The sequence below is a fragment of the Microtus oregoni genome, unplaced genomic scaffold (assembly GCF_018167655.1).
Source record: "Microtus oregoni isolate MIOR12 unplaced genomic scaffold, Mior012 000115F_ref0000277, whole genome shotgun sequence".
NCBI classification, from domain to species: domain Eukaryota; kingdom Metazoa; phylum Chordata; class Mammalia; order Rodentia; family Cricetidae; genus Microtus; species Microtus oregoni.
Window position 1 is genome coordinate 2,491,752 of NW_024544744.1, and position 20,224 is coordinate 2,511,975.

The window sequence follows — 20,224 nt, forward strand, 5'->3', positions numbered from 1 at the left end:
TTTCACTACAAGAAGTCTCTAGAGCCTGACAACAGTCTTAGATTATCAAGATACTTTTTTGTTTCTCATCAACATTGAGAGCATCAAAGCCTTTAAGGTCCAAAGTTGCAAACATCCCCCTGTGAATGTTTGAGGCCAAATGGGGCAACTTCAGTTTCTATTTCTGGGTTCCTAGACCTACCCATGTACCATTCCCATTAGAGACATAGCACAGTAGAGGGATTTCTAATTTAATTATGAGAGACTGAATAAAAACTCATAATGATAAAATTTTATATGAAATGATCTTGACCATTCTGAGAAACAAAACTGCAGCCTTGGTAGTAATCCAATTGAAGAAGTAAATATTTGGTTAAAAATCACTACTTTCTTCTTCCACATCAGGATCAATCAGGAAAGAACAAACATATTCCCAACACAATAAAAGAAAAAGAATATTTGCTTTCTTTAGACTTCTGACAGTTTCTTCATTTTAGGAACTTCCAACCAGCTGGAAATCAACTACTTTGTCATTGCAAGTATGTAGAGTAATCCTGCTCATCCCCATGTAGGTGATATATTAGTCTGCTCTTCCTGTTGCTATAATACAATATTTGAGGCTAGGCACATTATAGAGTATTTTCTTTAGCAGAGAGTTTCAGTTTGGCAGCTCCATCTGTTTGGACTGTGACGAGGTTTCAGTCCTGTGTCACAAAGCTGAAGGAGGCACAATGACAAGAAGAGGAGCCAGGATGATCACATGGTGAGTTAGAAGGCAAGAAGAATTTGGAGTTCAGGGTTGCTCTGTTTTTAATAACTTGTTACTGTGGGGACTTCCTGGGGAAGTACTTCACTCCCGTGATCTAATTACCTTGTATAAGCACCCAGATTTAAGATTTGCACTGCTTTTTCATCACCACTGGGGACCAAGCTTCTGCCACACAAACCTTTAGGGGCTAGAATCAATCATAGTGCAAAATTATTAGGAGTCTTCTTTCGTTTACAGTGCATAGTTTCTACCCTGAGGAGCAGATTCTTTGTTTGAAATGTGCCTCTAGATGGTTGTCGCTGAGCCTGGAGAAGGCTATTCAAACATTTTGTGACCAGTTGCTACTGTATTATACAGCATCTATCATGACCAATGGAACCCTTGGATTTGAGTCCCTTCTCTTACCTGATTTCCTTTGAAATGGGTTGCATGGTTAGGTACAAGGCCACATGGGATTCTGTGCTGCCCAACCAAAGTTTTGCACATGATCCCATTGCCTACATAAGTTTTCTTTTTAAACAAGAAAGACACATACCTGAAAATTCTATAACATTTAAAGATACATTACTAGCACTTTCAGGATGGAAAAGGTCAGAGGTATCAGATTCATTACCATATTTCAAGGTGTTCTTGGGGAATAATTCCATACCAGGGTCTTATCAACTGGTTGTTGGCATTCAAAGTCAGAGGTTGGATCAGGCTTGGTTGGTGAGTCTGTGGTATATCACTGCGGCCTTTTCATTTGTGCACTCCTTGTACCAACTCCAGGGAGCCAATAACGAAGACTAGCTGATGTCAACTTATTTGCTTGGGGTTCCATGCACAGTGGATGGTGCTGGTAAGAACTAAGATACAACATCATAGTATTTGATGTCTACTCCCATGTTTAAAGACACTTGATTTTTTATTTATATTTGCTTGTTTGTCTTTTGAGACAGGGGATGGTGTCCCAAAGTGGCTTCAAATTCACACAGCTTTATTGTTTCAACTGAGATTATAAGTATATATCTATTTTGCCATGCTTGGCTTGGCTAGATTTTTTGTCAACTTGACACAGTTTAAAGTCATTTGGGAAGAGGTAACTCCAACTGGGAGAATGCCTGTCTCAGATTGGCCTAATAGATAAGCTTGTGGGGCATATTCCTGATTAGTGATTGGTATGAGTGAGCCCAGCTCACTGAGGGCTATGATGTCTATCAGTCATTGGTTCTTATACAAGAAAACAGTCTGAGCAAGGCATGTGGAACAAACCAGTAAGCAGCATTCCTCTATAGCTTCTGCTTCAATTTCATTTTCCCTTCATGTTAGCCTACAACTGCAAGCTGAAATAAGCCCCTTCCTTCCTCATTGTTTTTGGCCATGATAGGACCATAAAGGAAACTCCTTACAATATATATTCAGAATAATAAATGTTCAGAACAAAGAAAGTATATTGAAAGCTACGTAGGAAAATGGCCAAGTCGCATATAAAGTCAAGATCATTTGAATAACACCTGACTTTTCAATGGAGACTGAAGGCCAAAAAGACCAGGGTGGATATTGTATAAGCTCTATGAGACCACAAATGGCAGCCCACACTGCTAGGGCGAGGAAAACTACCAACCACAACCAATGGATAAAAAAAACATTTTAAAATAAAACTAAATTTAAGCAATTTTGTTCACCAATGCAGCTCCAGAGAAAAGACTAGAAGGAATACTTCAGTCTGAAGAGTAAGGTTAACTACACCCAAGAAGACACAGGAAGAAACAGTCCTATAATAATTAATCAAAAGAAGGGAAAACCTACACTGTCATCACAACAAAACAATGGAAAATAATAAACAATTCTCATTAGCAACTCTCAGTATTAATAGTCTCAGTTCCCCAACAAAAGACATAGACTAACAGGTTGAATTAGAAAACATTATCCAAGAAACACACCTTACCACCAAAGATAGATATTATCAGATAGTTGTTCTCTCTGTGTGAAAATGTGTTCCTGTTTTATTCTGCTGGCTTTAATAAAGAGCTGAATGGTCAGTAGGTAGGCAGGAGAAGTTAGGAATGACTTCTTGGAGAGAGAGGAACTCAGGGTTAGAATCTAGGTATGCAGGAGAAACCAGCAAGGCATGGAGGGCATTAGACATACAGAATGGAGGAAAGGTAAAAAGCCAGACGACAAAACATAAATTAATAGAAGCAGGTTAAATTAAGTAGCTAGTTGAAAACAAGCCTAAGCAAAAGGCCAAGTATTAACAATAAGTCTGTGTCATTGTTTGGGGACTGGTGTTCTGAAGACAGTTTGATGAGAAAGACCTACATCACACAGACATCACCTCAGGGTAAAAGGATGAAAAACAGTGTTCCAAGGAAAATGGAAACAGGAAGTAAGGAAGTGTATCTATTTTAATTTCTGATAAAAGAGTCTTCAAACCAAAATTTAATCAGAAGAGATGGAGAAAGACACTGCATACTCATTAAAGGAAAATATACCAAGAGGACATTGTAATTCTTAACATTCATGCACCAAACACAAGGGCACTCAGGTTCATGAAAGAAACCCAACTACAGCTTAAAGCACATTGACTCTCATACGCTGAGGGTGGGAGTTTTCAATACCTCAGTCTTGCCAATAGCCAGGTCATCCAGACAAAAAATAAATAGAAAAATTCTGAAGTTAAATAACATCATAAATCAAATGGACCTAACAGACATCTACAGAACCTTCCATCCTAATGCAATAGAATACACTTTCTTCTCAGCAGTCCATAGAACGGTCTCCAAAACTGGCCATATATTAGGTCACAAACAAGTTTAAGCAGTGATTAAAAATTGAAATAACACCCTGCATCTTATCTGGCCACTATGGATGAAAGATGAATATCAACAACAGAAACAGCAGAAAGTGTACAAACTCATGGGAGCTGAACAACTCACTCCTGAATGAAAATTGGGTAAAGGGAGAGTAAGAAAGAAAATTAATAAATGGGTCCTCATGAATCTAAAAAGGTTTCAAAGAGCAGAGCGGCAGCTTATAGAACTTGAAAAAAATCCTTTAAATTATACAACTGATAGACAATATCTACAATGCATAAAAAGACTGAACATCAAGAAAACAAATATCACAATTCAAAAATGGGATACATAATAAACAGAGTTCTCAAAAGTTAAACACAAATGGCTGAGAAGCACTTTAAATATGTTCAAATTAAAACTACTTTGAGATTTCACTTTATCCCAGTCAGAATGTCCAAAACACACAAAACAAATGGCAGCTCATGCTGCTGAGGATGTGGAGAAGAGAAACACTGGTTATTGTGCTGAAAGTGTAAAACCCATGTAGTTCTGTGGAAATTTGTGTGGCAGTTCCTAAAAGCTGGAAGTAGATCTACCGCAAGATCCAGATATACCACTCTTGAGCAAATAAGCAAAGGACTCTACAGCTTCCTACAGAGATATTTTCTTATTCTTGTCTTCATTGTGCTAAATAGCCAGAGATTAGAAACAGCCTGGAGGCCCAGCAATTGACAAAAGGATAATGAAGATATACAAGTGAATATTATTCAGTTGTTGAGAAAAATAAAATTTGCAGGTAAATGGATGGAGCTGGAAGTAATCATCTTGAGTGAGGTAACCAAGATCCAAATAACAGATTGAAACACAAATATCTAAAGCTTAGAAGCTTTGTGTTTCAATCTGAATAGCCACAGATGCTATTAAGAGATCTTGGTGGAGGAGGAGATCTTCCAAAGAAGGGGGAATAGAGTATAGTATTATAAAGAGATAAAGGAGAAAGTAGAATAGAAGGATTAAATGAAGATTAAATGGCTAGGGAGGGAATATGGAGAGGGACAGCTAATATCAAAGGCCTTTTAAAATAACATATGGATACCTATTACTGTAGAAGTTTTATAGATATATACATATACAAAAGGAAATTAAGAGTCACTATTTAATGGGGAACACAATACCCCAACTAGATACCTTACAACAAGTAAACCATGCAGAACCAGAAATGGGTTGCATCTGTGGAGTCATTGACCAAAGTGCATCTGATAGATGACCCCTAAACATCACAAACTATTACCAAGGCTATTGACTACTGTCTATAACCAGACGGTTAAAGCCTTATTGCTGAAGACACAACTTACTTATGTCATAAAACATGGAAAAGCCAAGCTGGTGCCCAATTAGAAGCTTCACTCCTACTGACTAGCACTCATTGTGTTAGAAGGTATATTGCATGCTACATTGCACACTACTAGAGGAGAAAAGTAACCATCAATACCATCCAGTTACAAAACGTATAAATTACAGCAGAAATCTGCCTTAGGATATGGTGGTGCAATAGTGGCACAGATGTTGTGGGAGTAACCAACCAACCTTTGTTTTTCCTTTGGATGTCAAATCTACTCCATGAGATGGACCCATACATGACACTACTAAAGGGGCCAGGAACCTGATACCCAGATAGGCCACAGGCCTAGGGAAAAACCTACTAGTATTATTCTGCTAAAAGAACATAGCAATAAAATGAGACCTAATGTCTTATTGTTAAACCCGTAGGTCTCTATATTGCTCAACCCTCATTAGAAGCTTCTTTCTGCCATAGATGGAATAAACACAGAGACCCACAGCTGGAAAAGTGCAGAATGTGGAGACTTTAAAGCCCTCAACCCTAAATGGAATGCCTTTATCAAATTTCTCCCTTCAAAGCTCAGTGATCTTTGCAGAAGAGGAGGCAGAAAGATTTTAAGAGCCAGAGGTGGTGGAGGACACAACTTATTGTCTTTCAGAAGCATCAATACCAATACACAGATGAACAAAGACTGTACGAGCATATAGCAAACTTGTACAGGCTCAAACCAGACAACGTTCCAGAATTGAGAAGGGCAAGTTGACACAAAGTCCCATCCCTAACCAAGAAGCATTTGTAACTGATACCTACTGGTACAGGGAAAATCTGTTTTCTTTTATAGAGTGCCACTGATTGTATCACCCACATTCCAGGGCAGACTCCATTCCTGGAAGTGGTTGACCAAATACAAAATGGAGTTCATTTTGTTAATGCTTTTTTTTTGTTGTTTTGATTTGATTTTTTGTCTCATTTAAGTTTGTTTTGTCTGTTTTAATTTTCATTTTTTGATTTTTTTTTTTTTTTACAAAGAGAGATGGAGCAAGCATCAAGTTAGTTGGTTAGGGAGACGGGGAGGATCTGGGAGGAGTTGTGGGAGGGTGTAAAAATTTTTGAAAATTGCTGGGCGATGGTGGCGCACGCCTTTAATCCCAGCACTCGGAAGGCAGAGGCAGGCGGATCTCTGTGAGTTCGAGACCAGCCTGGTCTACAGAGCTAGTTCCAGGACAGGCTCAAAAGCCACAGAGAAACCCTGTCTCAAAAAAACAAAAACAAAACAAAAAAAGAAATTTTTGGAAATTAAAAAAGTAAAATGACATCCTTGAAAAAAATAAAGTGCTGCCACTGCTAAGTTGACCATGCTCCTTCCACAGGAAAATAAGCATTCATTAATAAATAGGCAGCAGAATTTGGGCTTGATGGATGAATATAAAATGACAAAAAGTTGGCTGGGATTGAATCTGAGAGGAATTGAGGGAAAGCGTGAATATAGTCAATACTTCTAAGTTATAAATTCTTAACCAGTAATATATGTATGTGTGTGTGTGTGTGTGTGTGTGTGTGTATACATATTATTTTGTATATAAGCATAGCATACTTCTAAGGTCTTGTTAAGTTAGCCCAGAAGTTGTGTTTGGGCTTGCTAATTGGTCAACATTGAAGTAATCTATACTCGTTCTATAGGATCTATCCAAGTTCTGAAGAAGTCAGATTGGAGAATTTAAGTGGAGATGATAGCGAATTTCTGTAGACTATATGTCTTTGATGACAGAACTGAATTCGACTACTACCCCCTAAGAAACAATATTACTTTGACTTAACATCTAAGATAGTAGGGGATTGTCAGGACAGCAAATCCAAAGGTATATCTTAGAGTTCCCGCTGAGATAGTTCTTATCCCATAGACCAAAGTTCTGATGTTAGTATTAGCCCACATATCAACTACTTGAACTCCAATTATATACTTAAGACCTGAAAAAATGATTCCCAGGTAGGTTTCTGGCCCCATTGGAGCTATAACAAGACAGGCTTCAGTCAAGATGTATCTATTTACTTCTGTAAGAAATCAGAGGACAACTTATGGAAGCTGACTATGTCCTTCCCTATAGCACGAATTCTTCTAATTGTTCTTAATAATAAAAACTCAGAGTCAGATATAGGGGTTAATGTTGAAGATCAGAAAAGCTGAGCAGTCAGCCAATAGAGTCAGCCACTGGTTCTTACCTTTACCAATGCTCGGACCAAAGGAGCAATTTTGTCTCTACGGATCCTCAGACTGAATCCTCAAACTGCATTCTCACACATCTTCAGACTAAATCCTCAGTCTGAGTCTAAGCTCCTGTCTCCTACCACCTTATATTCCTCTCTCTGCCCAAGTCATATCCCTTCCTGTCTCCACCTCCCTACTGCTGGGATTAAAGGTGTGTGTCTCCTAAATACTGGGATTAAAGGTGTGAACCACTGCCACCTGGCTCTGTTTATCTTTTAGTTTAGATCAATTTCGTGTAGCGGAGGGTGGTCTTGAACTAATAGAGATCTCTCTGCTTTTGTGTCCTGAGTGCTGGGATTAAATGTGCATGCCACAGCCAGCTTCTATGGCTAGCTAGTGGCTTGTCTCTATACTGGGATCTTCAGGCAAGCTTTATTTGTTAGATTACAAAGTATCACTCACTATGCCTCCTCTTTGTGGATCTTGCAGATGCCAATCAGGTCATGAAGCCTGGTAGCAAGAGCATCTCACTAGCCCAATGAAGACGGACGCTAAAAAGAAATCCCACACTAGCTCAGAAATGAGTGTAACAAAGGGTTATTTATTAGGGGTTGACTCACAGATCACAGTCCTCTACACAAACGGGGAACAGGAACTGAATCCAGCAGCTGGAAGAGAGAGGGAACATGTGCTTTCCATCAGCATTTATAGTGTAAGGGGGCACGCCCAAGTGGGCAGGTAACTTAAAGGCTTTCCTACAGCACTCAAGAACTGCATTTATTACCCTGCTCCCTAACCCTGCATCTCAATAAAGTTAGCATAATGATATTTTGAGTCTCCTGCAAACAGTGACAACACAGACTTTTTGCTCCTATTCCTCAAACCCAGAAACTTTAATTTTTAAGAGGATGAGATAAATATAGAACACTGGAGCAAAAATAACTGATTTGATTAATAAAATAATTTTTAATTATAATTTTATGAGTTTTAAGAAACCTAATTTTGCTTGATGGCCTGGAACTGGAGACTAGATACTTTGAGACCTAGGGTAGAACCAACCACAGCTGGCAAAAAAAAAAGGAAAAATGAAAAAGAAAATATATTGAAATGATTCTTAATGATATACTCCTTGATCAGTGCCTTGTCTAGTTATCGCCAGAGAAGTTCCTCCCATAGCAGATGGGAGCTGGTCCAGAGACCCACAGCCAGATAGTATACACCAAGATAGAATCTAAATTGCAGGTCTCCATTGGGTTCCTTCTTTCAGAGCACAGGGAATCCTGTGGAAGAGAGGAAAAGAAGGCTGTAGGAGTCAGAGGGGATGGACTATATCAGGAGGACATGGCCCCCTGAATCATCAACTAAGCAGGACAGAAAGGACTCACAGAGACTGAAGCAAAAAGTAAGGGCCTGCACCTATCCACATCAGCCCTTCTGATCTTCTGCCTGTGCTATTACTGTTAGCTTGGTGGGTTTTTTTTTCTCCTCTCAGTGGGTATGGGTATGTCTCGCATTCTTTTACCTGCTCTTCCGACACTTTTAGTCCAGTTGGTTTGCCTTGTCCAGCCTTACTTAGTATGAGGGCTTTTACCTTGTTTTACTATAGCTTGTTTTGTTGTATTTGGTGGTTGTTTCTTGGAGGCCTGCTCTTTTCTGAAGGGAAATATGGGGGGCGGGGGTCTGGGGAAGAGGAGAGGTGTGGGAACTGGGAAGAGTGGAGGGAGGGGAAGCTGTGGTTGGTATGTATTGTATGAGAGAAGAATCTATTTAAAAAAACAGAAATCTAATTATGAACTTACCTTATCATAAATTAATTTTTGTGTATGGAAGAGAATCAACCTATAAATTAGTTGAGCAAGTGTGCAGCAGCCAGCGCAGCCTGGATAGCCGAGACTGGTGGGGGGTGCCGGGATTGACACACGAAGGCTTCTTTTCAGGTGGAAGAAGAGCAAGCTTTAGTTTGCCCAGCAACCTTTTATACCTCTACTCCTTCTGTGGAGACCCACCAGGCAGAAAGAACACAAACATCCTTGTCAATTACAGACCACAAGGAAGTTCTGCTGTCGGTCAGGGGGAGTGAGGGCAGCTGGATCACAACACAAGTGCATCTAGTTTGTGTTCATTTCTGTAGCACTGAACGTCCGTATGCATACACAGTTAGATTCTGATTTATGCGCATCCTGCAGAAACCACCAGTCTGCTCTTTATCATTGTTATTGTGTGTTCAAAGTGTCATGCGTATTTCTAATTTGGTGACATAACAACAAAACATAAAAAGATGGTGTCATTTTTTATTGCAAATCAAAATGACGAAGAACAACACCACATACCTATTCAATGATGAAATGAGGTTTTAGAAAAAGATTCTGGTAATAGTTACATGACGCTTTGAATACACAGTAACACTGATGTGTTTTAAAATGGTTACAATGGTAAGTATCATACTAGCTGCATACAATAAAAAACAAAATACTGTCTAAATCTGTTTATATAACATTTGCAATATTATTATAATGATAAAAACAGATTAATGCAGTTCATTTTAAAGTTGGAATGTATTTTCATACTATTGACTTAGAAGGCTTTTGTATAGTTTGGATATAAAGTCTTTATGAGATTTGCATTTTACAATATTTTTTCCGAATCCCTATTTTTTGGCAAAGTTTAATTTTTAATTTGGGTTATAGCTATCAGTCTTCTTTCATACATTGTGACTTAGGTGATGTATCTAAGAATTAATAGCAAAAGCTAGGATGGAATAGATTTTAAACATGTTTTTACTTGGAATTTTTACTTTTTAAAGTTAGATCTATAATCAATTTTAAATAGTTAGCCTATATCGGGTTTCATATTCTTGAATATAACTGATCAGTTACTCTAGTATGGATGATTGAAAAGAATGACAATTCCTTTGTCAGTTGATTGTGCATGTATGATGTACTCCTGACTCTTTATTCTGGTCCTTTGATATGTGTCATTTATTATTTTGCCAATACTGGGAAGACTTGACTACTGAAATATTATAGTAAGTTTTCAAATGGAGTAAGATGAGTCTTAACTTTTTGCTTTTATCATATTTTTAATATTCTATATATTTTTATTTTTTAGTTAATACTTAGTACTATACAGTTTATATCAGTGCATTCTCTTACTGAAATTTGATTAGAATTGCCCTGCAGCTACAAGTCAAATTGGGAAGCCAAGCCTTAGCAATATTGAATCTTTTAATCCATTAATATGGAATGATCAATGATACAAGCAATCAAAAGAAACTATCTGGCATTTATTAGAACTCTCCACACAATGCTAGAGCCCATATTTGTTGACAGAGGTTTCTGTCCTGCCCAGTCCCACAGTCATTCAGTCCTAACAAAACACACAGAGGCTTATGCTAATTATAAACTGGTTGGCTTATTAGCTCAGGTTTATTACTAACTAACTCTTACAGCTTGAATTAACCCATAGTTTTTATCTATGGTTAGCCACATAGATTGGTACTTTTTCCCAGTGTAGCATTTTCATCTTGCTTCCTCTGCATCTGGGTAGTGACTGCAGACTGAACCTTTCCTATTTCCACAATTCTCCTAGTCTGGTCACCCTGCCTATACTTCCTGCCCGGCTACTGGCCAATCAGCATTTTATTAAACCAATACACATGACAAATCTTTACGGGGTACAAGGGCATTATCTCACAGCAAATATTTTTTTCAAGCATTTGTGGAGCCTTTACAAATATTTAGCTAAGTCAATCTAATAAAAATAAATACTGTGCACTGGATAGTTTATGAACGACAGAAGCTTATCTCTCACAGTCAGTCCTAGAGGTTAAAAAATTCAAAGTTGTGATGGGGTCAGAATCACCATCTGATTCATAGGTGGTGTCTTCTTTAGTAAATTGTTTGGGATTGGGAAGTGAAACAGGGAATGTCTGTTTGTGTGCTCTTGGTTTCTCTGGGGGATGATGAAAGTATCTTAAAATTCGACTGTGATGACATTGATTCTCTTCTGTGAGCACACTAAAAACCATTGAAATGGTCGAGTAAAGGAACACATTTTATTGTGTGTTGATTATATTTTAATAAAGACATTTAAGAAGAACATGAAATGTCATATGTTGAGAGAAAATTACTATTAAAAATGTTTGACAGGGACTAATACCTGAAAGAAAGAGATGATCTAAATCAAAGGAGTCAGATATAAAAAGGGACACATTAGAAGAGACACCAAGGAAATTCAGGTTAGTATAAAGTTATACTTTAAAAACTGTATTGCATTAAATTAGAAAGTCTAAGAGAAATGGAAACATTTCTAGATTCACCCAAACTACAAAGTTAAACCGAAAAGAGATCAACAATTTAAACAGATTCACAAAAGCAAGGAGATTGAGACAGAGATAAAAAGTCTTCTGGTTAAAGAAAGCTCAGGCCCAGAATGATTCACAGCAGAACTCCAGGGGACTTTCAAAGAACCAAGACTTCTTAAATTATTAAAAATAGAAGTACATGGAGTGCTTTTAAGTTCCCTCGATAAAGCCAGTATTACTCTAAGACTAAGACAAAGTAAGACCCTTCCCTTCCACAGAACCCTACAGGCCAATATCCCTCATTAACATAGATGCAAAAACAATTTATAAAATACTTGCAATCGAACTGCAGGCATATATGAAAAAGACAACTCACCATGGTCAAGTTGATTTTATTATACAAGGATGGTTCAACAGATGTAAGTCAACAAATATAAAAAATCATGTCAGCAGACATGCAGATGAAATTCTAATGATTATCACAATAGAAGCAGAAAATGCTGCTTTTGGCAAAATCCAGCATGCTTTCATAATAGAAAACCTAGAGAGAATAGGAATGGAGGGAACATGTACAATGTGATCAAGGGTACAGAAGACAAACCCATAATCAACATCATTCTAACAGAAAAAAAGCTCTGGGAAATCCAATTAAAATCAGGAGGAAGCCCACTATCACTATTCTCTTTTCATATAGGGCTTGAAGGAGCTATGCAAACTGCCAGTGGTACCTTCCCCTGATGAATAGTGAGACAAAGATGTTCCAACACATCTTCCATGGAGTAAAAGGGTTGCAATGTGGTGTTTATGAGATGATTTAAAGATTTAGGCTCAGGGATAAGGCTAAATTCAGAGTTCTCAACAACAATCTAAACACATTTATCAACACTAGGGAACATTCAGGGTTCAAGCCTCTGGAGAAAACTATGCCACAGTGCAGTTAGAGGACTGCATTTCTCCATCAGCCCAGCAGGAAGAGGAGAGCAGCCCAGGTGCCCCTTAGCTTGTCTTTCCGATATCATTTAATTCTTGGTTAAGAAGACTCTCTTGACTAGCCTTTTAAAGGCTTCCTTTACCTCTTTGTTCCTAAGTGTGTAGATTAGGGGGTTCAGCATGGGGGCAATAATTCCATAGAAGAGGGAAACCATCTTCCTGGGGTCCTTTGAGTGGGATGAAGGTGGTAGTAGGTACATGGAAACAGCAGTGCCATAAAACAGTGAGACCACTATTAGATGGGAGCCACAGGTCCCAAATGCTTTCTGTCGCCCCTCAGCAGACTGGATTTTCAAGATTGCTTGGGCAATAAAAGCATATGAGATAAGGATGAGTGTCAGAGGCACCAAATGGAAGATCACACTGACAAAGAATAGTTCGGCCTCATTTGCAGTGGTATCAACACAGGACAACTTGAGCAGTGCAGGCACTTCACAGAGAAAGTGGTCTATGACATAGTGGCCACATCGTGGCAGCTGGAAAGTCAGGATGGACAGCCACACTGCGTTTCCAAAGCCAATGATCCAGGATACAGATGCCAACTGGAGGCAGAGCCTCTGGTGCATGATGACCGAGTAGTGGAGAGGCCGGCAGATGGCTACAAACCTGTCGACGGACATGACTGGCAGCAGAACACACTCGGTAGTCCCCAAGGCCAGGAACATGAAAAGCTGGACCACACAGCCACCGTACTGATAACTTTCCTAATGCTGTGTAAATTTACCAGCATTTGTGGAACTGTGCATGTGATATAACAAAGATCTATGACTGATAGATTAGTTAAAAAGAAGTACATGGGAGTGTGGAGTTTAGGGTCCAAACGGGACACCAGAATGATGTTGAGATTTCCGATGATGGTTACTATGTAAGAAGTCAAGAAGACCACAAAGAGTGGAAACTCCAGCCATGGTTGATCTGAGAACCCTAAGAGAACAAACTCTTCTACGATGCTCTCGTTTGCCCAACTCATGATTAATGTTTTAACTTATGGTTTCCTGAAACATAAAAATTCAGGAAGTCAATTTACATATATTAACTATTCTATATTTAACATGTATTTATTAACTCTTATAGTTCTTTATAATCACATGTTTATTAACTGTTTCAATTACATATTCTTTACTACAAGTTTGAAGACATTTAAATAACTGGCATTGCATGTAGCATACAAAAATACAGTTGAGATTACAGTTGAACCAGTTACCTAGGCATTTCCAAAGTTTCCATATCCACACCCACGCATCTAAACTGAAAGCTATATTTTAAAAACCAATTCCCGACTTAGACAAGTTGTATAAGGTTTGTTCTTTGATTCTTTGACATTTGGTTTATTTTTTTTGTTTATAGTACTTCCTATATAGCTATTAGCTATATAGTACTTCCTATATAGCTATTAGCAGGAAGATTTAGACATAATCTCCATCACATTCTTAACTGTAAATGTCAAAACTGCTGAAGAACTTGAGTTATATTAGAGAGTTTTAGTAAAAACAAGACCCTGTCATAAAGGCAGACCTGCTGACCAATAGAATCGAGGGTCCACACTCCAGTAAAAATAGTTTTTTGACAAAGAAACCAGTGACAAACATTAAAGGATATATATATATATATATATATATATATATATATCCTTTATATATATGGATCCTATATATATATGGCATCTTTAAGCAAACTTGGTAGATATATGTAGAATGAAAATTGATCTTGATCTCTCACACTGCATAAAAATCAAGTCCATATGTACCATGACTTCAACATAAGACCTGATATATGGATAGAGGAGAAAGAGAATATGATTAAACTTATTGGAATGGGACAGGACTTTCTGAACAGAATCCTGATGCATAGACATTAAGATGAACACATAATAAATGTGACCTCATGAAACGAAAAATCTCTGTACATTCCAGTGAAGGGGTAGTTTACAGATTGAGAAGCTTTTTCTTAACCAGGTAGGTATACATCTGACAGGGGGGATGATATCTAAATATGCAAAGAACTAAAAAGAAAAAAAACTAAACAATAAGAAGATAAATAACTCAGTTTAAAAATGGGGCAATGAACTAAACAGAAAATAGGCAGTCAAGGGACAGAGGAAGGAAAGAAGAAGAAAAAGAAGGAAAATAGTGCCACTGGAAGGAGTTCTGAACAGAACACATGGATGGGTAAGGAGAAATGCCACAACTTTGGGGTTTTCTGAGGATCTCAGGGCTTTAAAGTGCCAGGAAACTCCTATAACTAACGTGATGCTATTATAAAGTCCCTCCAAGGACTGCTCAGGGCATTCTGCTGTTCTGTTCTATCAGTAATAATACTCACCCGTCCTTAGAAGTGTTCTTTTTTAGAAGAAAAGCTGTAGGTTCTCCATAAATATAATATCAAAGAGGTGCATAGCCTCAAATATTAGTCAGAAAGTGATTCATTACATGGACATAACTACTGGGTCAGTGGCCTTTCCAGACCATTCCTCGGTATGGCATTTATTTTCCAGAAGTCAGTCCCAAACAGACTCTGCAATAAGCTCTGGTAGATAAGAAGACAATACTTTCTCATACTTAATAGGTCAGTTAATTACAAAAGCAACGAGTGTCCTCCTGTCATTCTGAAATGACTGTGCGGTGGCATTTGACAGCATAGGGACTATCTCCCCCATGATCCACAGTAGTTAGAGCACTATGCAGGGACAGGTCGTTGCTGGGAAAACAGGGAGACATCAAAAGAGTGGGCTGAAGGCAATGCAGAGGGGAGATTGCAGTGCCTCTAAGTATTATATTGAACTTTTCTCACTTCAGAGCCAAGTTTTGCCATTTTGCAAACACTCCATGATATTGATTAAATTCATTATAAAAAGGAAATTGTTTGAATAAAACTAAAGTATCCTTTTGAACTAAGAAAGTTTAAGCACCTTGCATTGTTAGTATTGTCAGTGTGTGGAAATGGGAAGACTTGTTAACAACTGAAACACACCCAGAACCTCCTGCTTCTGAAATTCTAGCACAGAAGTCAGGTGCTATCATCCATCTGATAGCTCCTGCAAGGGAGTCCCCTGTCTGAGCTGAGAGGCGAAAGGACACACAACCAGCCTCTCTGCTCCTGAGCCGAGTTCTGTTGGTAGCATCTGCAGAGACACCCTTTCTCAGCACTCAGGGCTGGAAAACTTTTCAGATATTAGACTGAACTTCCCCCTTTCCAGCTGGAGTGTAAGGATAAATGACAAGAGCAATTTTTCATCCAACATCCTAATTTAGGTTTAAAAACTATCAAAGCTGGCTGCTTTTTCTCTGTTTTGAAAGACCAAGTTGAGGGCAAATCTAAATTTAATGTTCACAGACACTACTTCATAAGCTGTGGGTAACAAAAGGTTAGGACACAAGGCTGCTGTGCTCCTGAGTTTGTTTCCCAGCAGAGAAGAAGTAAGTGCTCCCAGATTCCAACTATAAGAAAAACAAACAAAATGAAGAAACTAAGACTGAGCCAAATGTTTCTAAATGTTTTTGGTGATTTATAGGATAAATGGTCCCCAAATTTCAGTTTGTCTATTTCCAGTTGTTTTATACAATGTTTTAAGAAAGTGTTCTACATACCCCACTTGGAACCTTAGGGACAGGATGGTTTGTGTCTTTGCGCTAGCTCAAGGAACTTTGAATTCCAAATGGACTCATTATAAGTATGCAGACCCAATAATGTCTTCATAAGCTCTTCAACATCAGTCTGATGGGATGAACTGCTCCACTCTTTGGTAGCAAGTTATAAGTTCTTCACTCAGGAGTAACTCAGGAAATAAGGGAATAGTAAAGTCTTGTGGGTAACTGGGGCATGTATTTTCTGGCATTGCATCGCATTGTGGGCATTCACTGATCTTTTCAAAGTCCTCCCCATCAGGACTGCAGAGTAAATGGCTAGACAGAGATTCCTCAGTGCTGCTCTGCGCTCTGACTTGTTCAACAGGGTAGCAACTCTTGTTATAACCAAGGATGACGCCCAGTGGGGTTCTCTGGGAATCAGTGCTTCTCCTTTCACACACGTTTTCTCTGCAGTGCTGTTCCTCTGGGGACCTTCTCCTCAACTGTGTCCAAGACAAAAGGGATGACAATAGGGACTACAATACTTTGTGCATTAAGATGCAAATTTGTGCCATCAATGCAGCAAATTTTCCTTTTGTTAAAGGTGTCAAGAGAATTCTGTGAAGCTACAGAGAACTATGGATTTGCTGTGGAATTGGATCTGAGATCAATGTTTATACAGTGGATATCCATGGATTTCCTATAGACATGTTTTTATTACCTTAGTTCAGAGAAGGCTACTTTTGTTTCTTATGTAGCCAAATAATTCTTTTCTTTCTTAGGTTTTGCTTAGTTAAGCTATTTCTCTGTTCAATGAAGTTTCTTATATTTTTTTTACAAGCTTAATAAATTGAATTGCATTTTTGATAGTCTTCTCTAGTAGAGATTTATTTTATATGTTCTAATACATAGTCTCCTATCAATTTTTCAAACGAATAGGTACAAGAAAAATAAAGTATGTCTTAGTACTCCAGATTCTGTAAACAATATAGTAGTAAATGGCTGAAATTATTAATACAGGATTCAGATTGCAAATCTACCTGAGTAGGAATTAATTTTCTGAATAGTCAAGGAAATATAATAAAGATAAGTCATCTACTATATAAGGGGAGGTAGTCAGCAGACCTCGTATTACCGGTACTGCTGACGGAGAAAAGAGTACTCACAAAATGTTGTTTCCTGGCCTTCCAAATGTGAAAAGAACAATCTTAAAGACATTACCCCAGCAATGGAAATCTAACTTGTAAAATGAATTACTTGTATGTAAAGATGGAATAAAGCAAGCATTTTGTTGAAGCCATGTTTATAATGACAAAATATGGGAGGCAGAAAATCTCTCTCAATAGGGAATGAACTAAATTATAATTACTAGTAGTCAGAAGTACTCAAGTGTGATATTGTTGAGTGAGTTATAGAAAAATAAATAGCATAGTGTTAATTATGAAATAGTCACCCAACTGATCTAAACATACTTTATGCTCCCTTTTTACAGAATTTTCTGGGTTGTCCTCTCATCACTGAGGAAAACTGATGCAGCCACAAAGAAAACATCAGCAAGTTATGTCTGTTTGAGTAAAACTCTACTTGCCTGAACAGGGGTGGAACATACAAAAGAGAAGGGCAGCTGTAGATCTCAGGAGATGTTTTATTATTTTATTTTTTTTAACCTTTTCTGCTCAAATAATCCACTCCTATTCTTTTTAATTGGTGGCTTTAAAATATGCTATTGCAATGTTATACACATTTTGTTTATTGCCTATATATGTGTGTGCGTGTACTTGCGTTGTCCTGCACATCCTGCTGTATATTTGTGGATCCCAGAGGACAACTAGTGAGAAGTGGTTCTCTCCTTCTACCTTGTAAATCCTGGGGATTGAACTGAGATCATCGGGTTTGATGGCAGGCACCTTTGCCTGCTGAGCCATGTTGGTAGACTGAACTGCCAATTTTAGAGCTTATGTCTTCCAATGTATATTCCCATCGACAGTAGTTTGAAATAGAAGCTCTTTGCTTTCTTTTTAGCATGAATGTCAACAATGTGTGAATGGGTCTAATGTCCCATAACTTGGTCTCATAATACTTGACTCTAATATCCTGTTGCCACACAGATGACCCCTTATGGCCATTGCTGAAATATCTCCTTAATACTTTCAAGTATCAGTGTATCGATATTCTTATTCTGCTACTGTGATATATGTAAAAGCTTACAATAGAATTTCATCTCCTTATTCCTATTTCATTGTAAGAAGAAAAACAATTAGAAAAGACCTCATAGAACTCCCATGATTTTATCAGCCCAAACATTAACATCTATTCTTAGACATGAGCCTTCATCTTACACCGTGAATGCTTGCCACTACTTAAAGCCAGTCATTTGAATTTCCTGGATCTTTGTTGTGTTTGCCTACTTAAATACTCATTCTTGCAAAATTTCTACCTTTGCATGTCATTATTTTGTGGCTAGATCATTATCTTTTTATCTTATAAGCATGCTATACTATCTCTCATCTTAAAAATTCTCTCCTTTATTTTACAACCCTTGCTGACATTACCCCCTTCCTCTGCTCTTCTTTACAGTTTGCCTCCAACAGAATATTCACCTCGATTGCCTGCCTCTCAGAAGTTCCCTGCCTGTCTCTCCATTCTCCTACAGTGATTCCACTTGTGTGGGTTTGTTGGTTCTCACAGGACTAAACCTAAGGCTTGGTTTTCAGGTCCTACCTCACTTGGCCAGTGAGCCACATTTGACAGGGTTGCTCACATTTACCTTCTGGATACACCTTTCTTTTCAGGATGGCCCCTGCTCCTGATCCCCTCCTACTTCTCCATCCCTCATTTTGACTCCTTCTCATCATCCTGATCTAAAAGTTGTACGTACTGCTACCTCTGCTGGGAACATTCTCCTCAATTGTCTGGCCGTTGCTTCCTCATCTCTGTCATACAGAACTTGGCTGGAATGTACTTCCTGATGCTTTGCTCAGCACCAACCTGGTGATCTTTATGACCGAATGCCCGTCTTTTGAAAACATTAATTGGTAAGGATGACTCATGAATAGTGAGAGGAAAAACTCATAGAGCATAAGATAAAATGTTTCTTCTATACTTTATTTTGAATGATATTCTACAATGTTCATAAGAGGCTAGGACATTTTCAATTTATACTACTTTATGCCTAAGTAGTATACTTTGTAAATTATTCTATAAACTGCTGGACTGTGAAAATATTAATAAGACATAGTGATGTTTTCATCATAAGTTCTCACATTGTTAGTCCCTGTAACCAATTTCAGGGATATTAAATATTTTAGAGAAAAAATGTGGTTAAAAACAAAAAAAAAGCCTCATGGGAAATGAATTTATCTGGAATTCCATGAAGGGGCTTACAAAATCAGTGTTTCGATAGAAATATCTATTCTGTCTTTTAATATCTTCTTTTACACATAGTAAGACTTTTTTGTCAATTAAAAAACAACAACTTAAGGGTTTAATTTGGCTTATAGTTTATTTTGGTTTATATGCCAACATGGCGGGGAAAACACAGTAGCAATATCATGCATGAGAGTGTGGCTGGGTCTCCTCACCGCTTCCCACGTCTGTAGAACAGAAAGCAGGAAGAGGACAAGGAGGTGGAGTAAGGCTGTAAAATCTCAAGACCAGATCTCACTGACTTACTTCCTATAGTGAAGCTCCACTTCCCACAAGCCCTCATAACTTTACAGCACAGTGCCACCAGCTGGGGCCCACACACTGCAGCCTGTGGTGGATATTTAAATAAATACAATATGAACTGCTTAAATTAATCACTATGAAAGCAGGGGAGGCTCTGCTGTCAGTAATATAAACATGAATGGACCAATATTCAGAGAATAACCAATACCAACATTGCAACATTTGCCACAATTCATCTCATTTCTTCCTTCATACATTCAAAATATTTTCATAACATAAGGGAACCAAACATTTGAAGCAAGAAGATCCCTCTGCCATCTCTTGGTAGTGACAGGCAGATTAAATATTAGCAAGAACTTTCTCCTCTTAATCTTGCTTTACACATTTTCTTCTTTAGTCTCTCTTGTTTGAAAGTCAAACACAAATCTTTAAGGTCAATTATGTGTGTCTGTGATTTAAACTATACAGACTCTGTGAGTCTATTACAGTGTTGGAGATATTAAAGCCATATGGTTGAACTAATTGTTTTGGCTCTTGGGTAGGCATTTGGCACTAGAAAAGCACATTGGAATTTTCTAGAAAATAACTAGTGTTTCTTCTGTATTATTTCTAAGATCTTTCCT

At 38.1% G+C, this 20,224-nt stretch overlaps 1 protein-coding gene across 1 annotated transcript; it reads right to left on the reverse strand.

Annotated features, from left to right (window-relative positions):
- Nucleotides 1-12,395: 12,395 nt before the first annotated feature.
- On the reverse strand, nt 12,396-13,336 carry LOC121443968 (olfactory receptor 11-like). The gene is given in 2 exon segments (XM_041645724.1): nt 12,396-13,057; nt 13,060-13,336. Coding segments are annotated over 2 exon segments (939 nt in total).
- Nucleotides 13,337-20,224: the final 6,888 nt, after the last annotated feature.